This window comes from Geotrypetes seraphini, chromosome 2 (assembly GCF_902459505.1).
Source record: "Geotrypetes seraphini chromosome 2, aGeoSer1.1, whole genome shotgun sequence".
In the NCBI taxonomy this organism is placed as follows: Eukaryota; Metazoa; Chordata; class Amphibia; order Gymnophiona; family Dermophiidae; genus Geotrypetes; species Geotrypetes seraphini.
Window position 1 is genome coordinate 120288314 of NC_047085.1, and position 23207 is coordinate 120311520.

Here is a 23207-nt window from a genome sequence, read left to right on the forward strand (position 1 = left end):
ACAGTATGATATGTAATGTTGAAGGACCTATTTAAAAGGGATGTCAATATGATTGCCCATTTGTTTTTTATGTTTATAATTGTCGAGTTGTTTTTTATGTTGGTTTTATTTTTTAATGCACTAAAAGGGCTTTTTGGATTATTATAACATGCTTGAGTTATGCCTTTTTACTGATACTAAGGTCTTTTTACAAAACTGCAGTAAAAAGTGACTTTAGCCTTACACAGGTTTTTTTTCATGTGCTTAGGCCATTTGGAGTGCAGCAGTAAAATGGTTGAATTTCTATTTTTGATATTAATGACTATATACTAAATGCCACCATTAACACATGGCTAGTGTGTAAATGGATCCAGCTACTGTTCCCTCTAAGCTGAACAAGAGTCCTCCAGCTGCATTGCTGTCAGTGGGGGGGGGGTGCTTCAAACTGTGGAGTAGTGCTGCCCGATTCACGAATTGAATCGGTTCACTGATTCACTTCGGGTGAATCGATTAGAATCGATTGAAAACAAAAAAAATAGGCCTCCCGATTCAGTAACTGACCCTCCCCTTTCAGCCCCTAAAGCAGGAGCGGCAGCGCTGCCTCTTGCTGGCCAACCGCTGCCGCACCTGCTTTAGAGGGCGAGGGGAGAGAGTCAGTCAGGAAGTGTTGATGTCCGGCTTCCCCCCTGGCCTCCCACTGGTGTTCGGCTTCCCACCTGGCATCCCACTGGTGTCCAGCTTACCCCCTGGCCTCCCGCTGGTGTCCGGCTTCCCCCCTGGCCTCTCACGCACGATTTACCTACTAGCAGCAGCTTGCAGAGAAGATCACTGGGTAGTGATCTCTGCAAGCTGCTATAGGTCTTCGGAGCTGTTTTCTCTGCCGCGATCCTGCCCCTCCTCTGACGTCAGAGGCAGAATCGCGGCAAAGGAAACAGCTCCAAAGACCTATATCAGCTTGCAGAGATCGCTAGCCCCAGCGATCTTCTCTGCAGGCTGCTGCTAGTAGATAAATCGTGTGCAGGAGGCCTAGGGGAACACGCAGGCCTTCCCGGGGGGAGGTAGGGTGGCACAGGCCTTCAGCGGGGACAGGCAGGCCTTCAGGGGTGGGATGCATGGCTTCGTGGGGGGTACTGGCCTTCGCGGGGGGCTTCAGGGGTGGGGTGCAGGCCTTTGGAGGAGGTGGTACAGGGGTGGGGTGCAGACCTTCAGGGGGAGGTGCAGGCCTACAGGGGTGGGATGCAAGCCTTCGCAGAGGAATGCAGGCCTTTGGCGTGGTAGTACAGGCCTTCAGGGTGGGATGCAGGGCTTCGGGGGAGGGGGGCCCTAATGTAGAAGTACAGGGAGGGAAGGGGGGTTCAAAGAGACATGCATATGCCGGACTTTGGTGGGAAGAAATAATGGGTCTAAAAACAGAGGAGAGAGTGAGAGATGGTGGACAATGGGATTTAGGAAGGGAAGGAACAGAAAGGGAGAGAAGTTGGACACAAGGGTTGATGTGGAGGGGGGATAGAGATACTGGATAGGAGGGTAGTTGGGAAAAGAAAGGGAGATATGGTGGACCCTGGGGTGGTGGGAAAGGAGGGAGAGAGGCTGGCTGAAAGGGTAGTTGAGAAAAGGTGGATCTGTGGCTAGAGATGAAAAAAAAGGAAAGATGCCAGACCTCCAGGGGGAGGGAAGGGAAACAGAAGGGAAGGACAGAGATAGAAGATGGATGGTTAGCACAGAGAAAGAAGGAGACCCTGGCAAGTTATCAGAAGACAACCAGAGCCTGGGACCAACAAGATTTTAATAATGACCAGACAACAAAAGGTAGAAAAAAATAATTTTGTTTTCTGTTTTGTGATTACAATATGTCAGATTTGAAATATGCATCCTGCCAGAGCTGGTGTTAGACCACAAACTTGAGCTAGGATTTAACAGAGAGAGGAAAAGTATTTTTTGTTTGTTTATTTTATTTACACCACAGCGCCAGTGTGGTTAGGAGAAGGCAAAGGGGGTGAAGAGGCTATAAAATAAACCCATCAGGATATTTGAAAAAAAGCACCCAATTGGGCAGGAAAATAGAATCGAAAAATCGGTCCAATAGGCTGAATCGAATCGAATTGAATTGAATTGAATCAAATTTTTTTTCCTGAATCGGACAGCACTACTGTGGAGTGCTGCAGTGCTTATTTGTTCCTCATTTGAAAATGCGATAGTAAAACAGCACAGTTAAGGCTGTTGCTTAACTAGAGGAAATAGTGGATCCAGCATGTTTGTTCTATGGAGTCCTTCCTAAGTTATTTGGGACAAATTATTATTGTACCAATCTTAAAAGATTTAGAAAGATCATGTCAACTTGTTTCAAATTACAGACCATTGTTTGTAAAATTGATGAAGGGATTGGATTATATTCAGTTGAACAGTTATTTAGATAAGCATAATATTTTGCATTTATCACAGTAAGAATTTAGAGTAAGACATAGTACAGAGACAGTAATAGTGTCTATTATAGATGAAACAAGATTGCTATTGAGTAAAAATTGTATAGCACTTATTCTGCAGTTCGATTTATCCTCTGTATTTGATTTGGTAGATCATGAAATACTGTTGTTGGAATTAAATTAAACTGGAATTGTTGATAATGTCTTGCATTGAATCAAATGTTTTTTGACCTTTAGATCATGTAAAGTTAGGAAGTCATGAAAAAATCCTTGTGGTGTCCCCCAGGGGTCTCCATTATCACCTACTCTGTTTAATTTTTACTTGCATACACTAGGGGGCTCATAATCAAAACAAAACAAATGTCTAAAAAGTGGCCTAAATCGGTACTTGGACGATCAGAAAGCCAGATTGTCCAAGTACCGATAATCAAAGCTAGTTTTAGACGTATCTAAAACAAGCTTAGACCTTTCCCCTACCTCGAAACGCCTAGAGGGAAAGGAGGCATTTTTAGAGGAGGGAAAAGGACAGGAAGTGGGCCGACCTAGACTTAGTCGTACAGCAGGTATAACCAAAATGTTTAACAGGTTGCCTAGTCAGCACTTAACAGGTATAAGTGCCAAAAAGGGGCCAGCGGCCCCAGCAACCTGCCCACCCCCCACAGCAATGATCGCGGCAGGAGAGATGGCTCATTTCCTCTGCCACGATGGCGATCAACCCAAACGTGGCACTTCGGGATGAGGATCGCGGCAGGAGAGATAAGGCATCTCCCCTGCCGCAATCCTCCCCCTGAAATGCTGCCGTTCAAGGGGGTGGAGATAGCCATCGCTGCAGGAGAGATGCCCATTCTCTCCTGCCGCGATACACCCCCCCCCCCCTCACGCACACACTGAACCGATAAGGGCAGGAGGGAGATCAAACCCTCCTGCCCTAATGAACCCCACCCCCCGATCGGATACTTGCAAGAGGCAGCCCAACCCCTCCTGCCCCGGTGACCCCCTCAGCCCCCTAACCGATATGGGCAAGAGGGAGCCCTACCCCGACAAACCCACCCCCACCCCCGATCGGATACGGGTAGGAGGGAGTTCAACCCCTGCTGCCCAGGTGACCCACCCCAACCGATATAGGCAGGAGGGAGCCCAACCCCTCCTGCCCATGATGAACCCCGAACCCCGTGACACCCCCCTACCTGCGACTCCATGACACCCCACCCGTCGCCACCCCCCCCCCCTTTACCTAAAATCTGTTGGATGGATGGACGGGTCCCAAACCCGTCCGCCAGGCATGCCAGCCATCCACCGAATGACGGGCCTTAGGGCCTGATTGCGCAGTGCGGGCATTCGCGAGGTTTCTTAAAACTTAAAGTGACCGTGCACATTTCATGCTGTCCATACTGTGCTCCGTGGATGACGTCGCACATATGTGAGAATATTTGCCTGTTGTCTTTGGATAACATCTGTTTCGGTAAGTAACTGTGCTTTCTTACCATGCCCCACTGGCCTCATAAAAACTGGTTTCCTTTGCTAAAATGTTTTGCCATCCACTCATCCTGCAGGCTTCCAATCTCTCCATTGTTAATCACACATAAGGTCTGCCTCTATCATCCTAATCTCAAAGAGCTAGTTCCAGTGTAGATTTGATTTAAATAAATAGTCAGAAAGACTTGATTTAAGTCTTGTTTTTTTAAATAGAATGGCTCATTCTTGTTGGTGTAATCTTAATATTTATAACCATAAGAACATAAGAATTGCCGCTGCTGGGTCAGACCAGTGGTCCATCACGCCCAGCAGTCCTCTCACGCAGCGGTCCCCAGGTCAAAGACCTGTGCCCTAACCGAGACCATCCCTACCTGCGTTCGTTCTGATTCAGCAGGAACTTGTCCAACCTTGTCTTGAATCCCTGGAGGGTCTTTTCCCTTATAACAGACTCCGGAAGAGCATTCCAGTTCTCTATTACTCTCTGGGTGAAGAAGAACTTCCTTACGTTTGTACGGAATCTATCCCCTATTAACTTTAGAGAGTGGTGTCTCGTTCTCTCTACCTTGGATAGGGTGAACAACCTGTCCTTATCTTCTAAGTCTATTCCCTTTAGTACCTTGAATGTTTCGATCATGTCCCCTCTCAATCTCTTCTGTTTGACAGAGAAAAGGCCCAGTTTCTCTAATCTTTCACTGTATGGCAACTCCTCCAGCCCCTTAACCATCTTAGTGGCTCTTCTCTGGACCCTTTCGAGTAGTACCGTGTCCTTCTTCATGTACGGCGAGCAGTGCTGGATGCAGTATTCCAGGTGAGGGCTTACCATGGCCCGGTACAGCGGCATGATAACCTTCTCCGATCTGTTCGTGATTCCCTTCTTAATCATTCCTAGCATTCTTTTTGCCTCTGCCACACATTGTGCAGACGGCTTCATCGACTTGTCGACCAGTACTCCCAAGTTTCTTTCCTCGGGGGTCTCTCCAAGTACTACCCCGGACATCTTGTATTCATGTATGGGATTTTTGATACCGACATGCATTACCTTACACTTATCCATGTTGATCCTCATTTGTCATGTTGCTACCCATTTCTCGAGCATTGGTTATGTCACGTTACAGATCTTCACAATCCCCCTGCGTCTTCACTACTCTGAATAACTTCGTATCGTCTGCAAATTTAATCACCTCACTCATACCCATTTCCAGATCATTTATGAATATGTTGAAGAGCACGGGTCCAAGTACCGAGCCCTGCGGCACCCCACTGGTGACGTTCTTCTTTTAAGATTAGTTTTACAGTTGTATAAAATAATTACTGATTTGGTTATACTATTAGAAATACATAAATAGGTTAAACATTCATATTTGGACAACTTTTCTGCTGTACTTTATTGAAAAAAGAATAATCATTACCGTAACAATTTAAATAATTTTATTTAACCAAAAAAATAACATTATAGCATATGCATTCTTATATTTGCTTAAACATCCATGTTAACTGATTTGATTAAACAAAAGATCTTAACAAAAAAATTTAGCCTATCAGCCAAATCCATACATGAAAACCTTAAAATACTGTCTTCTGTAACTCACTCATCTTTAAAACATTTTTTTTAATTAATTTTCAGATCAAAACAAAGTGCAAACAATATACAATCAAATAATACATTAAACAGCACTTATAGCCAAACAAATATTAATACAAAGTACATTTCCTCTCTCTCTCTCTCTCTTTCTGGATGCGTGTAAAAATCAACTAGGAATTAAAGGTTTATTCACTTAAACAGTTTTAACAGATGCTGCTAATGGACCCCATGTTTCTTTGAACTTTTTATTATGTCCCAATTGCTCAGAATTCATTCTTTTATATCTGTAATATTGACAAAGAGTTTCCCACCAAAAAGTAACATTCAGTCTGTCTCAGTTCTTCCCATTTCTCATTATTAATAGCATGGCCACCCCAGTCATGATAAGAAGAAGTCTGGGAGTTCTTTTTTGTATCAATTGGACTCTTAGGTTGCAATAAAGTCCCAAATAAAACAATGTCATAAGGCAGTGGAATAGAATCCTCCAATATCCTGTTGATTTTACCCCAAATTGATTTCCAAAAGTTGAGTATCAAAGGACAGTAGAATAACAAGTGATCCAGTGTCCCTACATCAAGATGACAGTGCCAGCATCTATTAGACTTTGAACTATCCAACTTTTGTAAATGAACTGGGGTTCAAAAAATTCTATGTAACAAAAAAAAAACAAGTTTGTCTCATAGATGCTGACGCTGTACACCTCATCCTCCAAGTCCAAATCCGTGGCCATTTTGTAGCAGAAATATGCTGCTTTGTTTCAATACTCCAAATATCTTTTAAGCTTGTTTTTGGTTTTTTATTCAAATATTTAGATATTAATTTGTACCACTTGGCGTCATGGTGCCCTTGCAAATCTGTCTAGAAACATGGGCCCGGCAAGCTATACTGGCCTGTTACAACTGCAACCATTTATATCCTTGAGACTTTGATATGCCAAATGATTGTTGCAATTGTAATAAATTTACCATTTTCCCACTTGAAATTACATCATCTAAAGTATGTATGCCTACCTTTAACCAATGTTTCCAGAGGATTTTAGACTCGCCGATTTGTATCTTGGAGTTTAACCATAGGGATTGACAGGTAGATAGTTGTACTAGAGTAGAAGTTAAGGCATCAATGAATTTTAATGTATTCCAGGTGGAATGAAGAATTATATTATCCTTATATATTCTCGGAATCTTGATACTCAAAATATGGTTCAAATGAAATGGGGCCATCAGCTGACTTTCTAATACCAACCAATCTGGCAGATTCTCCATGAGTTCAGGAAGGATCTAATACATACCCTGACACAAACTAAAGGCTTGATGATATCTATAAAAATTTGGAAAATTTACACACACACACCCCCGACTGATTGTGATTTTTGTAAAGATACTAAGACAATTCTAGAAGTTTTACCAAGGAAATGGATTTCAGAATTCTCAGCATATCTTCAAAATTTCTCTTAAGCCCAATGTTGAGGATTTTGGCCATAACAGTGCTAGCCATCTATTTTCTCTCAGTTTTTTTCACAGACTGTCAACAGAATAGACCAGTTCTTGATATACTGCTCAAAACAGTCCACGTCAGAGTTCCATCTAACCTTTTATGGAAGCATTAGCTTGTTTCCATCCATTCTTTTCAGAGATGCTGCTGCAAAATGATTGTTACGGAAGTATTTAGCAATTTCATCAATATTAGTCTTTATTTCTGGGACACTGAAGTCTTTGGCTAGGAGGTGCAGAAAATGAGTACTGCAGCCATATATTATTAGCTTGGTATTCTCTTCATGCTCTTCTAAATTTCTTTTCATCTTGGATACATTTGCAACATTGTTTGTGACTAAACTGCATACTAGACATTTAAATTTGTTTTCATATTTTATTATAGTTTCTGTAGCTACTTCCTATAAGTACAGTATTCTGCTGTATGTGTATTTCCTGAGGTACCAGTTGTTTCAGTAAGAAAGACATTTCCTTCTTCTGTTAAACAAGCACATACTACAGGATTATTGTGGACATTAATCTAACCATCAAGATGTAGGTTAATGATTTGACCCTCTAGACTTGTTACACATTGCTCCATTTCTCTGTCATATGCTTTATCCAGCAGTTTCCCTACAACATCTACTCTGTTGGGTGGACTGTATCATGGCGACAGTAACTGAACCATTTTAATGAAGGGTAGGTTTTCAATCAAACAGAAAGCAGAGTTTGTCATGTAAACCAATGTTTCTCAACTCGGTCCTGGAGACCCCCCTGGCAAGTCAGGTTTTCAGGATATCCACATAAACTTGATGCATAAACTTGATTTGCATACACTGTTTCCATTATATGCAAATTTCTTTCATGCATATTCATTGTGGATATCTTGAAAACCTGACTGGCAAGGGGGTACTCCAGGACTGAGATGAGAAACATTGGTGTAAAAAAACCGGGCAATTCTTTCATTAGTTACCTCTTTTTCTAATTTGCTGGTTCTTGTCAAACTTATCTATGATGATTCCTGCATGGTTGGATTTTTTCTTTCTTTTAGATAATATACTGTGGATATATGATGTAACTGAAACATTATCCTGGACAGTTAACTCTTAAACTGTAGAACAGGAGGATGGTGATCTTGAAAGTGGACAGTTTCCAGAATCCTATAGGTTGATGATAGCTTCCCCTAAACAAAAATGTCAATGCTGCTATTTTATTATTGATACTATTTCGTATTACCCATTGTATTCACTTCTACTCAGTACTGCCCAAAAAAGAAATATTTATTTGTTTTTAACTTTTTATTTCTTCATAATAACTGTATCAAAATGATAGTAACATGCAGTAATCCTAATATATATTTTTGCTCAAATATGACAATTCCTCAAGTCAGTCTTTAAGAAATATGATGAAATCAAAACATTTACCAACCTGAAGACCTGTTCAAATATGTTCCTTATGTCTTCTTCATCAGAGCACTTCTCATGATGTTTCATTCAGGCTGCTAGGCCTTGCATTTCTTTGTTGCAGTGTCTGAATTTTGCACATAACTTGTCTGCATGCCTTACCCATATTTAGAGAACTTCATTAAAATATTCCCAAAGGATCTCTTTTACAGCCTCCAAGGCGAGAATAATATAATAAACCTCAGGCTATACACACAAAGGTCCCAAGACTTGTGAAGTATTCTGGTCAAAAGGTTTCACTTTCTTTTTTTTTTACTGTTTGTCCCTCCCTCCTCACACTTAGCTTCATGTGCAGCTATACTGTATAAACTCAGCACTTAAGGGATCGATTTCTGTGTACATCAATTTGCAAAGGAACAATGAGGCTAAGATCTTTTTCTCATGTCTGTACATTTTATAACATTTTTGTTATAAAGAAGCATGTTATTTCTGCAGACTGTTGCAACCCGTGGGTGTTGTGTGAGATGTCACCCAGTTGTGTGCTTTACTCATTCCTGTTCTTGATTAAAAAATACTGGTTGGTTGTAGAGAAATATAGGGGACAGTTTTATTATGGCTGCAAATCTTTAATTGCATTTTCAAACCAAAATTCCTTGTGTGATTTCCATTTAATAATGCAGCTGACCATTGGAATAGGGCTCCTGTTTTGGCATACACATTTGCACCTGCTCTGAAGCAAGAGCAAATATACTCTGAAAGTGCATGCAGAACTTCCATGATCTCCCTTTACCTTGCCTCGCCTATTTTTGGCAGCAGGTAAAAGTGCAGCAAGGACATTACTTTCCCTGTTGAAGGGGGACTCAGTTTTCAAAGGGGAACTTTCTGTAGTTAAACCGTAGCTTACTCATGAAAATTTTTGTGTTTTATTGAATGATTATTGGTTGGGTGGTGGGAGAAAATGGTAGTGTATGAACATATGAAAATTAAATGTGCTTTTATTGTATCATTTAAAAAAAAGAAAATTCTTTGAAAATTACCCTTCCAGTAACTAAGCTTTTACCAAAGTTGTGAAGTGCAAGAACATTTTTATTTTTCATTAAATTCTACTTTTCTTCATACAGGAAAGTCTTTTTTAAGAAATCGTCTATTTAGAGGACTCGATTCCTGGCCTTCATCTTTTTGTGTAGGTATATTTCTTATAATTAATTTGGATATATGACTGTATAAGGGGATACACAAAACAGAGTGGAAATGACCACAGTATCAAGATGATAGAACACAAATTTATTGTAGATACAATTCTTGATTATAGATGCAAAACAAATCACATATGTGGTAAGTAGTTAATGATGTGAACGGTCAGCAGTTATGCCTTCCTCAGCAGTCCAATTTTCAAAACAAAATTGAGACCATTTGAGACATTCTATGTTTTAGTGCATCTCATAGCATATAGACGACTTTACAGTGTGTCTATTTTCGTTGATTGTGCATTGATTGTTCCAGCTCCTCTTATCTCTGTATCCTGCTTACATGTATTCAATGACTTTTCATTATTGTTGGATCCCAATATAAACAACTGGGTATGATTCAAAAAGGAATGTTCCTAAAGGGAACTGAAACAGGGAACAGGAAACTGAAAGATTACAGAATCAACAGACTTATATACAATACAAGCAGTGAATATACAGTTTGCGAGTGGGTTCTCTGAAGAAGCCGGTGAGGCGAAACGCGTCAGGACCCAGTCACACCTATGCATTCTCTATATTTCAGTTAAGTTGCTTACTTCTTTGAAGCTTTAACCATTTAAAGTTACTTACAAATTGGATTTACCTTTTTTGGACTTTTGAACTTTATAAACCAATTTAGTAGCACTTCATAACATCTTTTACAACCCGGTGCAATGATCGATACCATTTAAGTCTCTTTAGGGCTTTTGCCTTTATTGAGTTCTTTATCCTTCCATCGTGGAATCTGAGCACCATTGTATGATAAAAGACGTTTGAAGCATACATTGTTCCTTTTTGTGTTACTTTGTTTTCATTATTGTTGACATTTTCATTGTGCCTATCATCGCTGATTGTCCAGTTTTTCTTCTTGTAAACCGCCTCGAACTATTATGGCTTTGGCGGTATATAAGAATAAAATTATTATTATCATTATGTTGAAAAATAAAATGGTTGACATGTCTATACGCTGTTAGGTGCACTAAAACATAGAGGGCTGGATTCTGTAAACGGTGCAGTTATTGGCAGCTGCCTAAAAATGGCCATTGATTGCATGTCATTCACACAATGGCGCCATTTACATAATTGTGGCTTTTGTCAAAGGTAGGCACCTGAAATGTAGGCCAGGGTTTTAAAGGCCTACATTTCTGGCACTTACCTTTGAGAGAATTCTGTCTATGGAGGCGTCTTAGAATGTCTAAGGTCTTTTCTGCCGTTAACCATACCTGCCTTTTTTTAACTATGTTTAGAATGTTTTTAAATAGCTTTTACCAATTAAGTTAGGTGCCCAATTTAATGCACAGTTTATAGAATATTAGCCAGAATGTCTCAAATGTCTTGATTTGATCTTTTGAAGAAACAGTTTCCTGATCATGTTAGGTCCTATTTCACATCATTGACTACTTTCCACATTTGTATCTACAATCAAGAAACGGTATCTATAATAAAATTTGTATTCTATCATCTTGATACTGTGATAGTTGTGTTTCCTTTACTTATGATCACTGTATGATTATATAGAACACAATGCAGTTTGCTTTTCTAAAATATTTTATACAAAGTTACATTATCTTCTGCCTATTTCAAAAAATAAAAACTGCAGTTGGTGATAGATAAGCATGTGATAGTTAAAACAAATAGCCACTGATACAAATCATTTAAAGTGCTGCTGCATTAGGCAAAAAAGTTTTTAAACAACTAGCAGAGGTTTTTTCCTTCTTAGTTTATCTTTCCATATATTTGAATGCTAGTTGGATGCTGTTTTTTCTTTTTTAACTTAATTTCCAGTGCAATAGGTGAGTCATTCTAGATAAGAGGGTTCTCGCCCATGGCTGTGAGCCATTTGCAGAAGGAATCCACGCCGGATTTTTTTCTCTGACTGTCCTCTACTTCACAGGGAGCTCTGCTGCCACCTGCAGTTTTTCCCTTCTGCACGTGAGCCAGGAGGAGTGTTTCTGTTTACTTATTTTCTTCAGTATTTTTTGAAGTTTCTCGGTGTTTAACTGCTTGAAGTTTAACCATTCAGCTCTGCATGCAGTATTTTTAAAGCTAGGGGCCATCCCTGCTTTTCTTCATCCACTGCCAAGCAGGGGTTTGAGCGCCGGCTATTAGGCATCTGTCGGAAGCTCAAGGTGTCTCGCAGGGTGCCAGCTCCATTTTTTGTCTTCCTCCACTTTTGAGTGTGCATCCATCCATGAGTCCATGTGGGTGGGGGTACAGCCAGGCTCTGTGTCTGACAGGCAGCCTGAAGATCAGCGTCAAAGAGGCTTTCCCAGCTTGAGTCTGTGATTCTTCTCTTACCAACTACTGTAAAGAACTGAAAAACGCTCATTGGCTCCTGTTAGACACAGAATTACATACAAATTTGCCATCTTAATCTTCAAAATCCGATCAACAAATACACCTGTTTTTCTTGACAGACTTCTTCCATACACTCTTTCTAAATCCTTAAGGTCAAATGAACAAACCTACTATCAATTCCATCCTTTAAAAATTAGCAGTACAAGATATACAGAGATCTTTTCAACTCTGGAATGCCTTACCCCTCTATCTCAGGGAAGAGACCATGCTAGATATGAGATTTAAAGGCTCCCTCAAAACCTTTCTTTTCAAGGATGCATTTGATATGTATGACTAGAACTCAGTCAATTAAAAAAATAAAATTAAAATGAGGAAAAAATCCCTTTTTTAGCAATACTTTTTTAATACTATTTTATTAATTTACGTTTCCCTACCCTTTACTCAATCCTTAATTGTCTTTCTTGCTCTAAATATTGTAGTTCTTCTCCCTTCTCTCATGTTTCTTTTGTAAGTTTATTTAGGTCTTCCTGAGTTTGTCGTTTATACTTAATTGTATATTCATTTTATTCATGTACAACAAAATCAAATTTTAAATAAACTTGAAACTATAGAATGAAAGATTAGGTTCTTACCTGGATAGTCTTCTTTCTCTTAAAGGACTTAAGAGTCTGTACGGCCCACCCTGTCAATTTTCAATGTGTCTGCTTCCTGCCTCGGACAAATCTATAGTCCAGAATTGGAGCTTTCTCCTATTAGTTGAATGAACATGTAATTATATATGCCTAATAAAGTACTAAGGGCTCCTTTTACAAAGATGCGCTAGCGGTTTTAGCACGCGTGCTAGCCACTACCGTCTCCTTTTAAGCAGGCAGTAGTTTTTCGGCTAGCGTGCACTAATCTTGTGCGTGCTCTAAAAACGCTAGCGCACCTTTGTAAGAGGAGCCCTAAGTTGAGTTTCTGAGCTCCATACGTGTTTGTGATACTTAACACAGAGATGGTTCATTGGTACACTTAAGTTATTCAAGTTCTTGCTAATTATTGTGCTTTTTCATAAGTTACAGGGCACAACAGAAATGTACACTTTGGGGGAGGGGGGAAGTTCCCTATGCTCCTCTTTGATTGCTTTGGTGCAATCTAAAGAGGGCACTATACTCCACTAGTGAAGGAGAAGCAGCTTGCGATGAGAGGATATTCTCCTAGATTACATATTCCTATGTCCTTTAACAGAAAGATTATCTAGGTAAAAACCTAATCTTCCATTCAGATTGAATAAGGTGCGTCTGCACATACTATTCCTGAGTGCTTTATATTTGATATTCTGTCCCTGCAAATACGGTATGCTTCATAGCTATCTAAAATAATATGAAAGGACATTGAATCAACCATTTTAATGGAGAAATATTCTGATGTCCAAGTTTCCATTTTTGCTAAAAAAAAAAAAAAAAAAATACTTTGTCCTCCCAAAGTAGAGTATTAAATCTCTAAATCTTTTGGGACTCTTCATGGAGATCTAAATTCAGATTAAGGGTGATACATGCATGGTTGGAAATGTGGATTGGCTCTATAACAGACCCTTCTAAATTAGACACCAATGTTTAGAATCAAACAAGTATCTAGTCTCATAAGGGAATTATGGGGCACAGAATAGAATGTGCAATCCAGCTCACATGGATTTAGAAGGCTCCATGAATCCACTAATGTTCAATCATTCAGGAATTGTCTTCACTTGCTGAGCTTTTAGAGATCTAAATTTACAGTATTATATCAATTAGAAAATACTACTACTAAATATGACATGATCAGTTTTCACCATTGAGATTTGGCATGCAATTTCTTTAAAATAAATTGCTTATCATCAATAATGGGACCATAGAAATTAGTAAAAACAAAACTTTGTACAGATGTTTGTAAATTATCCACTGTATCAGCATCAGATTTAACAGTATAATTAAGTTGTTTGAATAATAATAGTGCTGTACCTCTGATTCTTTTCAGCAGCAGTTGAAAAGAAAAGTCTTGGACCCTTTCCTTCCGCAACTTGGCAGACTAGGCAGCAGACAAATGTGTTTCCTTTTTAAAGGTAACACTTGCCTGCAAGTGCTTACAATATAGAATTAGTTCCCCCCCACCACACACACACACCATTTAATAGGACTGCTAATACTTTTCACATTAAGTAAAACACTTGTACAAATATTCATAGAAGAAGCAAAATCTGTCATCAAATTTGATGACTGACATTAAAATTGTACAAAAAATATTGTCTGCTCTTTTTTCAACGATAAGGATCAACTATCGGAGTTACACACCCTCTCCACAAATGAACAGAATATAGCCAAATCATAAGTGCATACACATTGAAGCCAACAAGTAAACTAACACACAATACATATGAACATAACAAATGCAACCCTTGGTTGTGTTAACTAAATTTCAATCAGGAAAAAAATAACCGGGGTTGTTCAGACCCCATGGTAGTTTGGCAAGTCCAGATCCACAGTCCTATCATGAGAAGCAAAGATGTCAGTTCATTCTCAGTTTGAAGATTGATGCATATGAAGAAAGGAAAATAACCTCCATGTGCTATGAAGATTATCATCATAAAAACATAAGAATAGTCTTACTGGATCAGACTAATGGTCCATCTAACCCAGTATCCTGTCCTCACGGAGGCCAATTCAAGTCACAAGTACCTGGCAAAAACCCAAATAGTAGCAGCATTTCATGCCACTGATCCAGGGCAAGCAGTGGCTTCTCTCATGTCTGTCTCAACAACAGTTAATGGACTTTTCCTCCAGGAACTTGTCCAAATCTTTTTTTAAACCAGCAACATTAACTGCTCTTAATACATCCTCTTACAACGTTTTCCAGAGCTTAACTATTCTCTGAATGAAAAAATATTTCCTCCTATTGCTTTTAAAAGTATTATTCTGTAACTTCATCGAGTGTCCCCTAGTATTTGTAAATCTTGATGCAGTAAAAAGTTGATCCATTTGTAACCATTCTACACCACTCAGGATTTTGTAGACTTTAATCATATCTTCCCTCAGCCATCTGTTTTCCAAGCTGATGAGCCCTAACCTTTTTAGTCTGTCCTTATATGAGAGGAGTTCCATCCCCTTTATCATCATGGTCGCTCTTCTGTGAACCTCTTCTAGTGCCGCTATATCTTTTATGAGCTAAGGAGACCAGAATTGAATGCAGTACTCAAGGTGAGGTCACACTATTGAGTGATACAGAGGCATTATAACATTCTTAGTCTTGTTTACCATCCCTTTTCTAATAATTCCTAGCATCTTGTTTGCTTTCTTGGCCTCCATCGCACATTGGGCAGAAGGTTTCAGTGTATTGTCCATGATGACATCCAGATCTTTTTCTTGAACACTAATCCCCAAGGTAGACCCTAGCATCTGGAAGCTATGATTTGAATTATTCTTCCCAATTTGCATCACTTTGCCTTCGTCCACATTAAATTTAATCTGCCATTTGGATGCCCAATCTTACAATTTCCTAAAGTCTTCCTGCAGTTGTCAACTAAACTAAACTAAAGCTTAGCTTTGTATACCGGGTCTTCAACCAAAATGGAGCTCGACTCGATTAATAGTAACTATAAGAAATACAAAAAAATAAAAAGAGAAATAACAAAATCAAAGAATATTAATGCAAATGATTTCTAAAGTGTTTAGCAAATAGAATAGTTTTTAAAGATTTGCGAAAAAATTGAAAAGGATCCGGGCCCCTTAGGAAAAAAGGAATTTCATTCCATAGTTAACTTAATTTGAAAACAAAAGATTGACCGAGTTTCTTGATTCCTTTCATTCCCTTTATAGAAGGAAAGAGAGTTGAATTGTTGGGCACTTCTTGCATGAGAGAATCTATAAACATTCCATAATAAAGGGACATCAAGGGGTAAAAATACCATATTGAATTTTAAAAGTAATACATGTGCATTTAGAGTGGATCCTGAGATGGACCGGGAGGCAGTGAAGGTTTAGAAGCAATGGGGACATATGATCAAATTTACTTTTTTCAAAGATTAATTTTGCAGTATTCTGTATCGGTTGGAGTCTTTGAAGGCTGGTCTTTGTTACGCCAAGATAGACTTCATTGCAGTAATCTAACCTGAATAATATGATGGATTGGACCAGAATAGAAAAGTGCTATTGATGGAAATGAGCTCTGACCTTCCTCAGCATTCGAAGGTTAAAAAAGCACTTCTTAACAAGAGAGTTTATTTGGTCCTTAAAAGTAAGAGAAGAGTCTATAAGAACTCCCAGTATCTTGGAAGAAAATTCGATCTACAAGGAAACCCCGGAATCCAAAGTTACATATGGAGGAAAACAGTCTAATTTAAGGGCCTAGCCATAAAAGTTTTGTTTTTTGCAGAATTTAGCTTCATCTGAACAGACATAGCCTGAGATTGGAGATAAAATGATTTATTTTAAAGGCGAGACTGGTGAGATCAGAATCAATCTCAGTCAGGATAAAGATATCGTCTGCATAGGGGAACGTTTCCCAAGCTGTCAACTTGTAAAGGTTCAATGTAGTCATATAGAGATTGAACAGGATTGGGGAAGGCGGAGAGCCCTGAGGAACCCCACAAGGGGGCCACCATGACTTTGAAATGTCACCTTTAATATTGATTGAATAAGAGCGAGCCGAGAAAACATTTTCACAGTCCGCATGCATTTTAACATTTATTTATTTATTAAAAAAATTTCTTCCCCATTTAATTCCTAAGCGGATTACAATAAGAAAATACATAATCGAATACACATAATATAAGACCAGCCATTGTCTCATCCTGTTCTCCCCATTTCTCAACAACACATCAGCTAAAACTAGCATAATGCTAATAAAAAGCTTGCAAAATACAAGCTATAAAATAAGCTCATCATCAGAAGCTAATGAAAAGCTTTAACAAATAAATACGTTTTTAACTGCTTTTTAAATGACATCTTATCTCTACACAATCTGAAATACTCTGGCAGTTCGTTCCACAAATGTGGACCTACTACAGAAATTGCTGTCTGTGTTTTACTATAATGAATCTCACCCAGCGCTTTAGTCAATAACCTCATAGTGGATTTAAATACCAAGGTGATACCTCAGATCACCTGGTGTACGATTGTCAAATTTAGTATCATCTGCAAATTTAATCACCTCACTCTTAGTTCCAATTTCCAGATCATTTATAAATAAATTAAATAGCACCAGTCCCCCTGTGGCACACCACTATTTACCCTACTCCATTGAGAAAAATGGCTATTTAATCCTACCTTTTGTTTTCAGTCAGATTATCAATTCTTAATCCATAATTGAACATTGCCTTCTACCCCATGACTCTTTAATTTTCTCAGGAGCCTCTCATGAGAAACTTTATTAAAAGCTTTCTGGAAATCTAGATACACTAAATCAACCAGCTTGCCTTTATCCACATGTTTATTCACACTTTCAAAGAAGTCAAGTAAATTGGTAAGGCAAGACCTCTCTCAGCTGAACCCATGCTGACTCTGTCTCATTAAATCATGTTTGTCTACGTGTTCAACAATTTTATTTTGTATAATTGTTTCCACTATTTTACCCAGCACCGAGGTCAGGCTTACCGGTCTGTAATTCCCTGGATCTCCCCTGGAATCCTTTTTAAAAATCGGCATAACATTGGCCACCTCTAATCTTCAGGTACTACAGACGATTTTAGCAACAGGTTACAGATCACTAACAACAGATCAGCAATTTCATGTTTGAGTTCTTTCAGTACCCTGGGATGTATACCATCCGGTCCAGGTGATTTATCAGAATTTAACTTGTCAATTTGGCTTAGTACATCTTCCATTATAAATCCATTGACCATGAGAATATGGTCAAATAGCTATTTGAATCAGCTGCTTGTTCTGCAATAAATTAAGGAGAAAGTCCAACTTTGTCTGCAGAAAAAACCAAGCAGGAGAAACAAACAAAACTGCAGACTGTGTACAAGATGCAGGCAAAAATTTATTGTACCAAAATTAAAATGCAAATAAGTAAAATAAAACCCTTTTACCAATCAAGGGACCCGACATGGTCCGTGTTTCGGACAAACCTTTTGCAGCCTCTTTTTACTGCTTCCTTGAGACGCTTTACTTTTTGCAGCGATCCTCGGCGAACACAATATACAGGCACTTTGTTACTTATCTTCATTTTTTTATGGTATGTCCCAACCTTTTTCACCATGGACCCCTGACGAAGGTTTGTCCGAAACACGGACCGTGTCGGGTCCCTTGATTGGTAAAAGGGTTTTATTTTATTTATTTGCATTTTAATTTTGGTACAATAAATTTTTGCCTGCATCTTATACACAGTTTGCAGTTTTGTTTGTTTCTTCTGTAATAAATTGTCCAGATCTGTTTACGTTTCGGTGTGGTTCTGATAAAAGACTTTCATTCTAGTTGGTGCGAGAAGGCCATAGTGAGTTTCTAGAGCTTTAAGGTAGGGCTGAAGCACTAAGAACTTCCGACACTTATCAGACATTGAGTTAGTGAATATAGAATGGCCCTGTCCTAATAATTTCTATGTCAGTTGATTTAATTTTCTCCATAATAACCACAACTTAAGGAAATCATAGGATCTTAAGTATCCTCAGTTGTGACATCCTCTTGTCTTGAACCACACTTGTGGGGACTCTGTGAGTCCATTCAGTTTCTAAAGGGTACTCAAAATGAAAATTGAGGAGAGTCAATAACCATTGTTCTAGGCATTGTTTCTGATTATCAGCACCTTCAGGAAAATCAGTGATTCTCAAATTATTTCTCCTATTTCTGTTGCCTATATTCTTGATCACAGTTTCTAAAGCTAACAGGACTTTCCAGTTAGCATGTTTGTTGTATCATAGCGCTCTCTATTGACTTGCCGTTTTTCTTCAGCACATCTACTCTATGTTCCTTTGAAGCAAATTTAACATTTATCTTTGAAAGTTCTGTCTTGATATCTTTAATATTGGCGTTATTCTTGATAAACAACAGAGAAAGATTGTTAAAGTGTTCAGTCACTTCTGCTGTATTTCAAAGTTCCATTTTTCCCAGTCTTCCTTGCAGGAAAATGGAAGATCCAACCACTTGTTTTATACCCAGCACCATTGTAAAGGCAACTTCCAGTTTGCCAGGTTTGGTCTGTGGCATCTTATGATGTGTAGCAAAATAATTTTTTTCTATTTATAATAGTATTTCTGAACCTTGCCCATGGAGCTGCACTTATACACCACTTTCCATCTGGGCTTTCAAGCGTCTCCCCATCCCCTTTCCAGGAATTAGTTTTGTCATTTGCTTATGTTTATGAGTTGTCATTTGCTTACGTTTAGAGTTGTCATTTGCTTACAGGTTTATGAGTTGTGTTGTTAAAAATAATGCTGAATTTTTATGAGTAGTTGGAGTCCTAATAAATCTATAGGAAAACAGTTTGCTACAGAGAGTGCTGCTTTCTGAGACTTTATTCCATTTCAGTTTAACATATTGAAAGATTGATTTCCTTATTGCTATTGTCCTGCTTCATTTGTTGTACAGGGCTTCCAGTTTTGTATAGCAGTTATTCAGGCTTGCACCACTTAATATCCTTGGCAAAGAATGGAGATCCAGGGACTGTTTTTCGTGCCAGAAAATTGAAGGCAGCAGCTAATACTGGGGCTTATGTACTGAACATGTTTCTCTTGAACATGAAAAGGGAGAAAAATCTTCAGTATATTATCTAGTTTCTTAATGATCTGTAAGCATGAATTCCTTATAGATAACATTTTGTTGACATTTCTTACCTTATATTCTGCTTTATGTTTGATCATTTGATCTTATTAATCTTGTTTTAATCATCTGCCATTAGTCCTCATTACAGCAATGTATAAATTGAATTGTGTTCTCTTCACATAGACACGAAAGCCACGCAGGTTTGATAGTGAACTTCCAGATATCTCATTAACTGACCTGCAGTTTCTTCAGTCCTTTTGTCCTCCAGAGGTACAATTGTTCCTCAGGTAAATGTTAAAATATATATCAATTTGTATTTTAAGAAACAAAAATGTATTTTATTGTGGCTTGGAAATAAACAGTCAGAACTCTTTTTACAATTCTGATAAGTTGCTTCAGTAATATACCTATTACTCTAGTTTTTCCAAGAGTAAATATTTTCCATGAATTATCAAAAATGCATTTTACTTTCCATGAATTTTTTACTCAATCATATTAATTTCTACTTGTAACCAGCTGCCAGTTTTTCTGCCATAATTCAGTAAGACCTTTCTATCTGTCAACTCTTTTTATTGGCTGTTATTCAAAGCATATTAAGTGCTTGCTTGGGGTCAGTAAACTCATGGTTTGCTTATTTGTATTTTCTCAAAAATTATATACAGATAGTATTGGGCCATTTAAATTTTAAATGGCCAAATATGATCTGTATAAGTGTGGTCCAAATTAAGGCCGTAAAAGTTGGTACCAAAAATCTGAACACTAAGCTAGTGTGGTATAATGCCAAATCCCTTATAGAAAATTAGTGTAAATCAGCAGCAATGTGCCAACATTTAGGCATGCCCATTGACACCATATCAATGGCAGGCATGAAAGTGGCATCCTGCATGCACATCTGATTGTAGTCTTTAAGTTGCATGTTTTCTTGGTGATGTCCATGCTTCTATCATATGGTTTCATGGGTCAGAGTCAGCATGGATTCAGCCAAGGGAGGTCTTGCATTACCAATTTACTGCATTTCTTTGAAGGTGTGAATAAACATGCAGATAAAGAGAGCCAGTTAACATAGAGGGGCATAATAAAAAAAAGGTCTAAGTCCTCTTTTGGCCTAGGCCTTAAACGCTGAAAGTAGAAGCAGGGAAAATGTCCATTCTAAAAAATAAGTCCAAAAGGAGGTTTTTTAAAAATAATGGCCTGCCTCTACATTCAGCTGTCTACACTTACCACATAAAATCAATGAAAAACATTTCTACACTTATCAATGAAAAAAACGTCTACACTTATCATATAATCAATGAAAAAAAAAGCCTAAGTCCTAAATGCCCAACACAAGAGCTTTTAGGCGAAGGAGGAGCCAGTCCTCCTGCCCGTATCTTACAGGGGGTGGGGGGGTAGGGGGTGTTGCCGGAGCAGGAGGACTTGGGCTCCCTCCTGCCCCGATATTGTAGGATGGGGGGGTCGCGGCTCGCAGGGGCATGAAGGAGCCCAAGTCCTCCTGCTCCGGCAACACCCCCTACCCCCCCACCCCCTGTAAGATACGGGCAGGAGGACTGGCTCCTCCTTCGCCTAAAAGCTCTTGTGTTGGGCATTTAGGACTTAGGCTTTTTTTTCATTGATTATATGATAAGTGTAGACGTTTTTTTCATTGTAAGATCCTCTCATTAGATCCCATTTTGCTCCTTGATCATCTGATGGTCCCACAGATTCCCTTTCTGCTTCTGATATACCTAAAAAAATTATGAGCTTTTGCCTCTCTTGCAAGTTTCTCTTCATATTCTTCTTAGCTTTCTTGATCAATGGTTTGCATCTAACTTGCTAATTCTTGTGTCTCTTCTTATTTTCTTAATTTGGATCCTTTTTCCATTCTTTAAAGGATTTTTTTTGGCTCTAATAGCTTCTTTCACTTCACTTTTTAGCCATGCCGGCTCTCATTTCCTCTTCTTTCCTCGTTTGCTAATAAGTGGAATACATCTGATCTGGGCAACCACGATTGTATTTTTAAATAACATTCACACCTTTGCAATTGATCCTTTTAGCTTCTTTTAACCATTTTCCTCATTTTATCATAGTTGCCCTTTCAAAATTTAAATGCCTCTACAGTAGATTTCTTTTGCGATATCACTCCCGGTATCAGCTCAAATTTGATCACATTATGATCACTGTTTCCCAGTGGACCCAACACAATTAACTCCTGTACTATGCCTTGCATTCCACTAAGGACCAAATCTAAAATAGCTCCCCCCTCCCCCCTCTTGTCTGTTCCTGGACCAGTTGCTCTTAGAAGCAGTCGTTTATGATGTCTAGGAATTTTACCTCCTTAGCACTCCCTGATGTAATATTTAACAGTCAATGTTAGGGTAATTAAAATCAACTTCAGCAAAAAGAACATACTCTATAAGCAACCTATAGAAAACATACACATCCCTCCCCCCAGGCTGAGGTTAAAAAAAAAAAAGAGAAATTTATACTACATTTGAATTCAAACTGCAGGAGAATTAAAGAAAAAATTCTTCAAAAGTGGAGATGAAACCTCAGTTGAGCTTCTTTAGTTGAAAAAAACTCCACTTAGCTATATTCAACAATGTCATATGATAGATCACTTTTTACTCCTGCGAGTTCATATGATGAACAACAGTAATCTCAGCACAGGGAGGAATTATTCCATATAACTGCAGACACAGTTCATGCAACAGCTCTACATCCAAGTACCAGGCAAAGAAAAGGAAAAGTACTTAGCTGCTCGGCTGTATCAGCAAAGAGAGACCCCTGATGCAGCTTCGTTGAAACAAGGAACTTCCCTATCGGGTTTTTTCTGAAGTTTGCCTTCTAGTGGGATCTTGCTCTAGTTCCTGGGTATGGACATTGAGAGACTGGGGGCCATTGAGTGAACGTTATTGAGCAGTTTTTTACCTCAGCCAGGGGGTTTTCCTATAGGTTGCTTATAGATTATGTTCTTTTTGCTGTAGTTGATTTATCGTACTCTAATAATAATAATAATAATAATAACAGTTTATATATCGCAATACCGTTAAGTTCTATGTGGTTTACAAAAGATTAGTGGGGTACAAGTTGAGTTGACGTACAAGTTGAATTAACTTAAGGGATGTGGGGAACAATTGGGAGAAAGGGCAAGAGAGGGGAAAGAGGGAAGTGGGTCAGCTGTCTAGGTCTTTCGGGAATAGGTGGGTTTTGAGGCGTTTCCTGAATATCTCATAAGTGATGGGCAATAGGAGTTGTTCTAGGTCTTTACCCCATAGAGCAGCCTGATGTGAGAGAAGATGCTCATGGTGTTTTTTTAGTTTGCATCCTCTAACCGGGGGAGAAACGAAGTGCGAGTGGGAGCTTCTCTTGTGTTTGTTGGCTGAGAAGGAGAATAGGTCAGTGATGTATTTAGGGGTTAGACCGTAGAAAACTTTAAAACAGAGGCAGGCGAACTTAAACTTTACACGAGCTTCCATCGGCAACCAGTGTAGCTGTTTGAAGTATGACGTCACGTGATCGAACTTCTTTAGACCGAAGATTAGTCTGACCACAGTGTTTTGCACTAGTTGCAATCGTCGCATATTCTTTTGGGGGATTGATAAGTAGACGATGTTACAGTAGTCGAGTTGACTTAATACGAGGGATTGTACCAAGATTCTG

At 38.9% G+C, this 23207-nt stretch overlaps 1 protein-coding gene across 6 annotated transcripts in view; it reads left to right on the forward strand.

Moving 5' to 3' along the window:
* RB1CC1 (RB1 inducible coiled-coil 1) overlaps window positions 1-23207 on the forward strand; it is a 325791-nt gene that overhangs the window by 186580 nt on the left and 116004 nt on the right. For all 6 annotated transcript variants that reach the window (XM_033933671.1, XM_033933675.1, XM_033933676.1 and 3 more), the window contains 2 exons: window positions 9454-9515; window positions 19752-19855. In XM_033933671.1, coding sequence (XP_033789562.1) covers window positions 9454-9515; window positions 19752-19855 — 166 coding nt within the window. The remainder of the gene's footprint in view (window positions 1-9453; window positions 9516-19751; window positions 19856-23207) is intronic.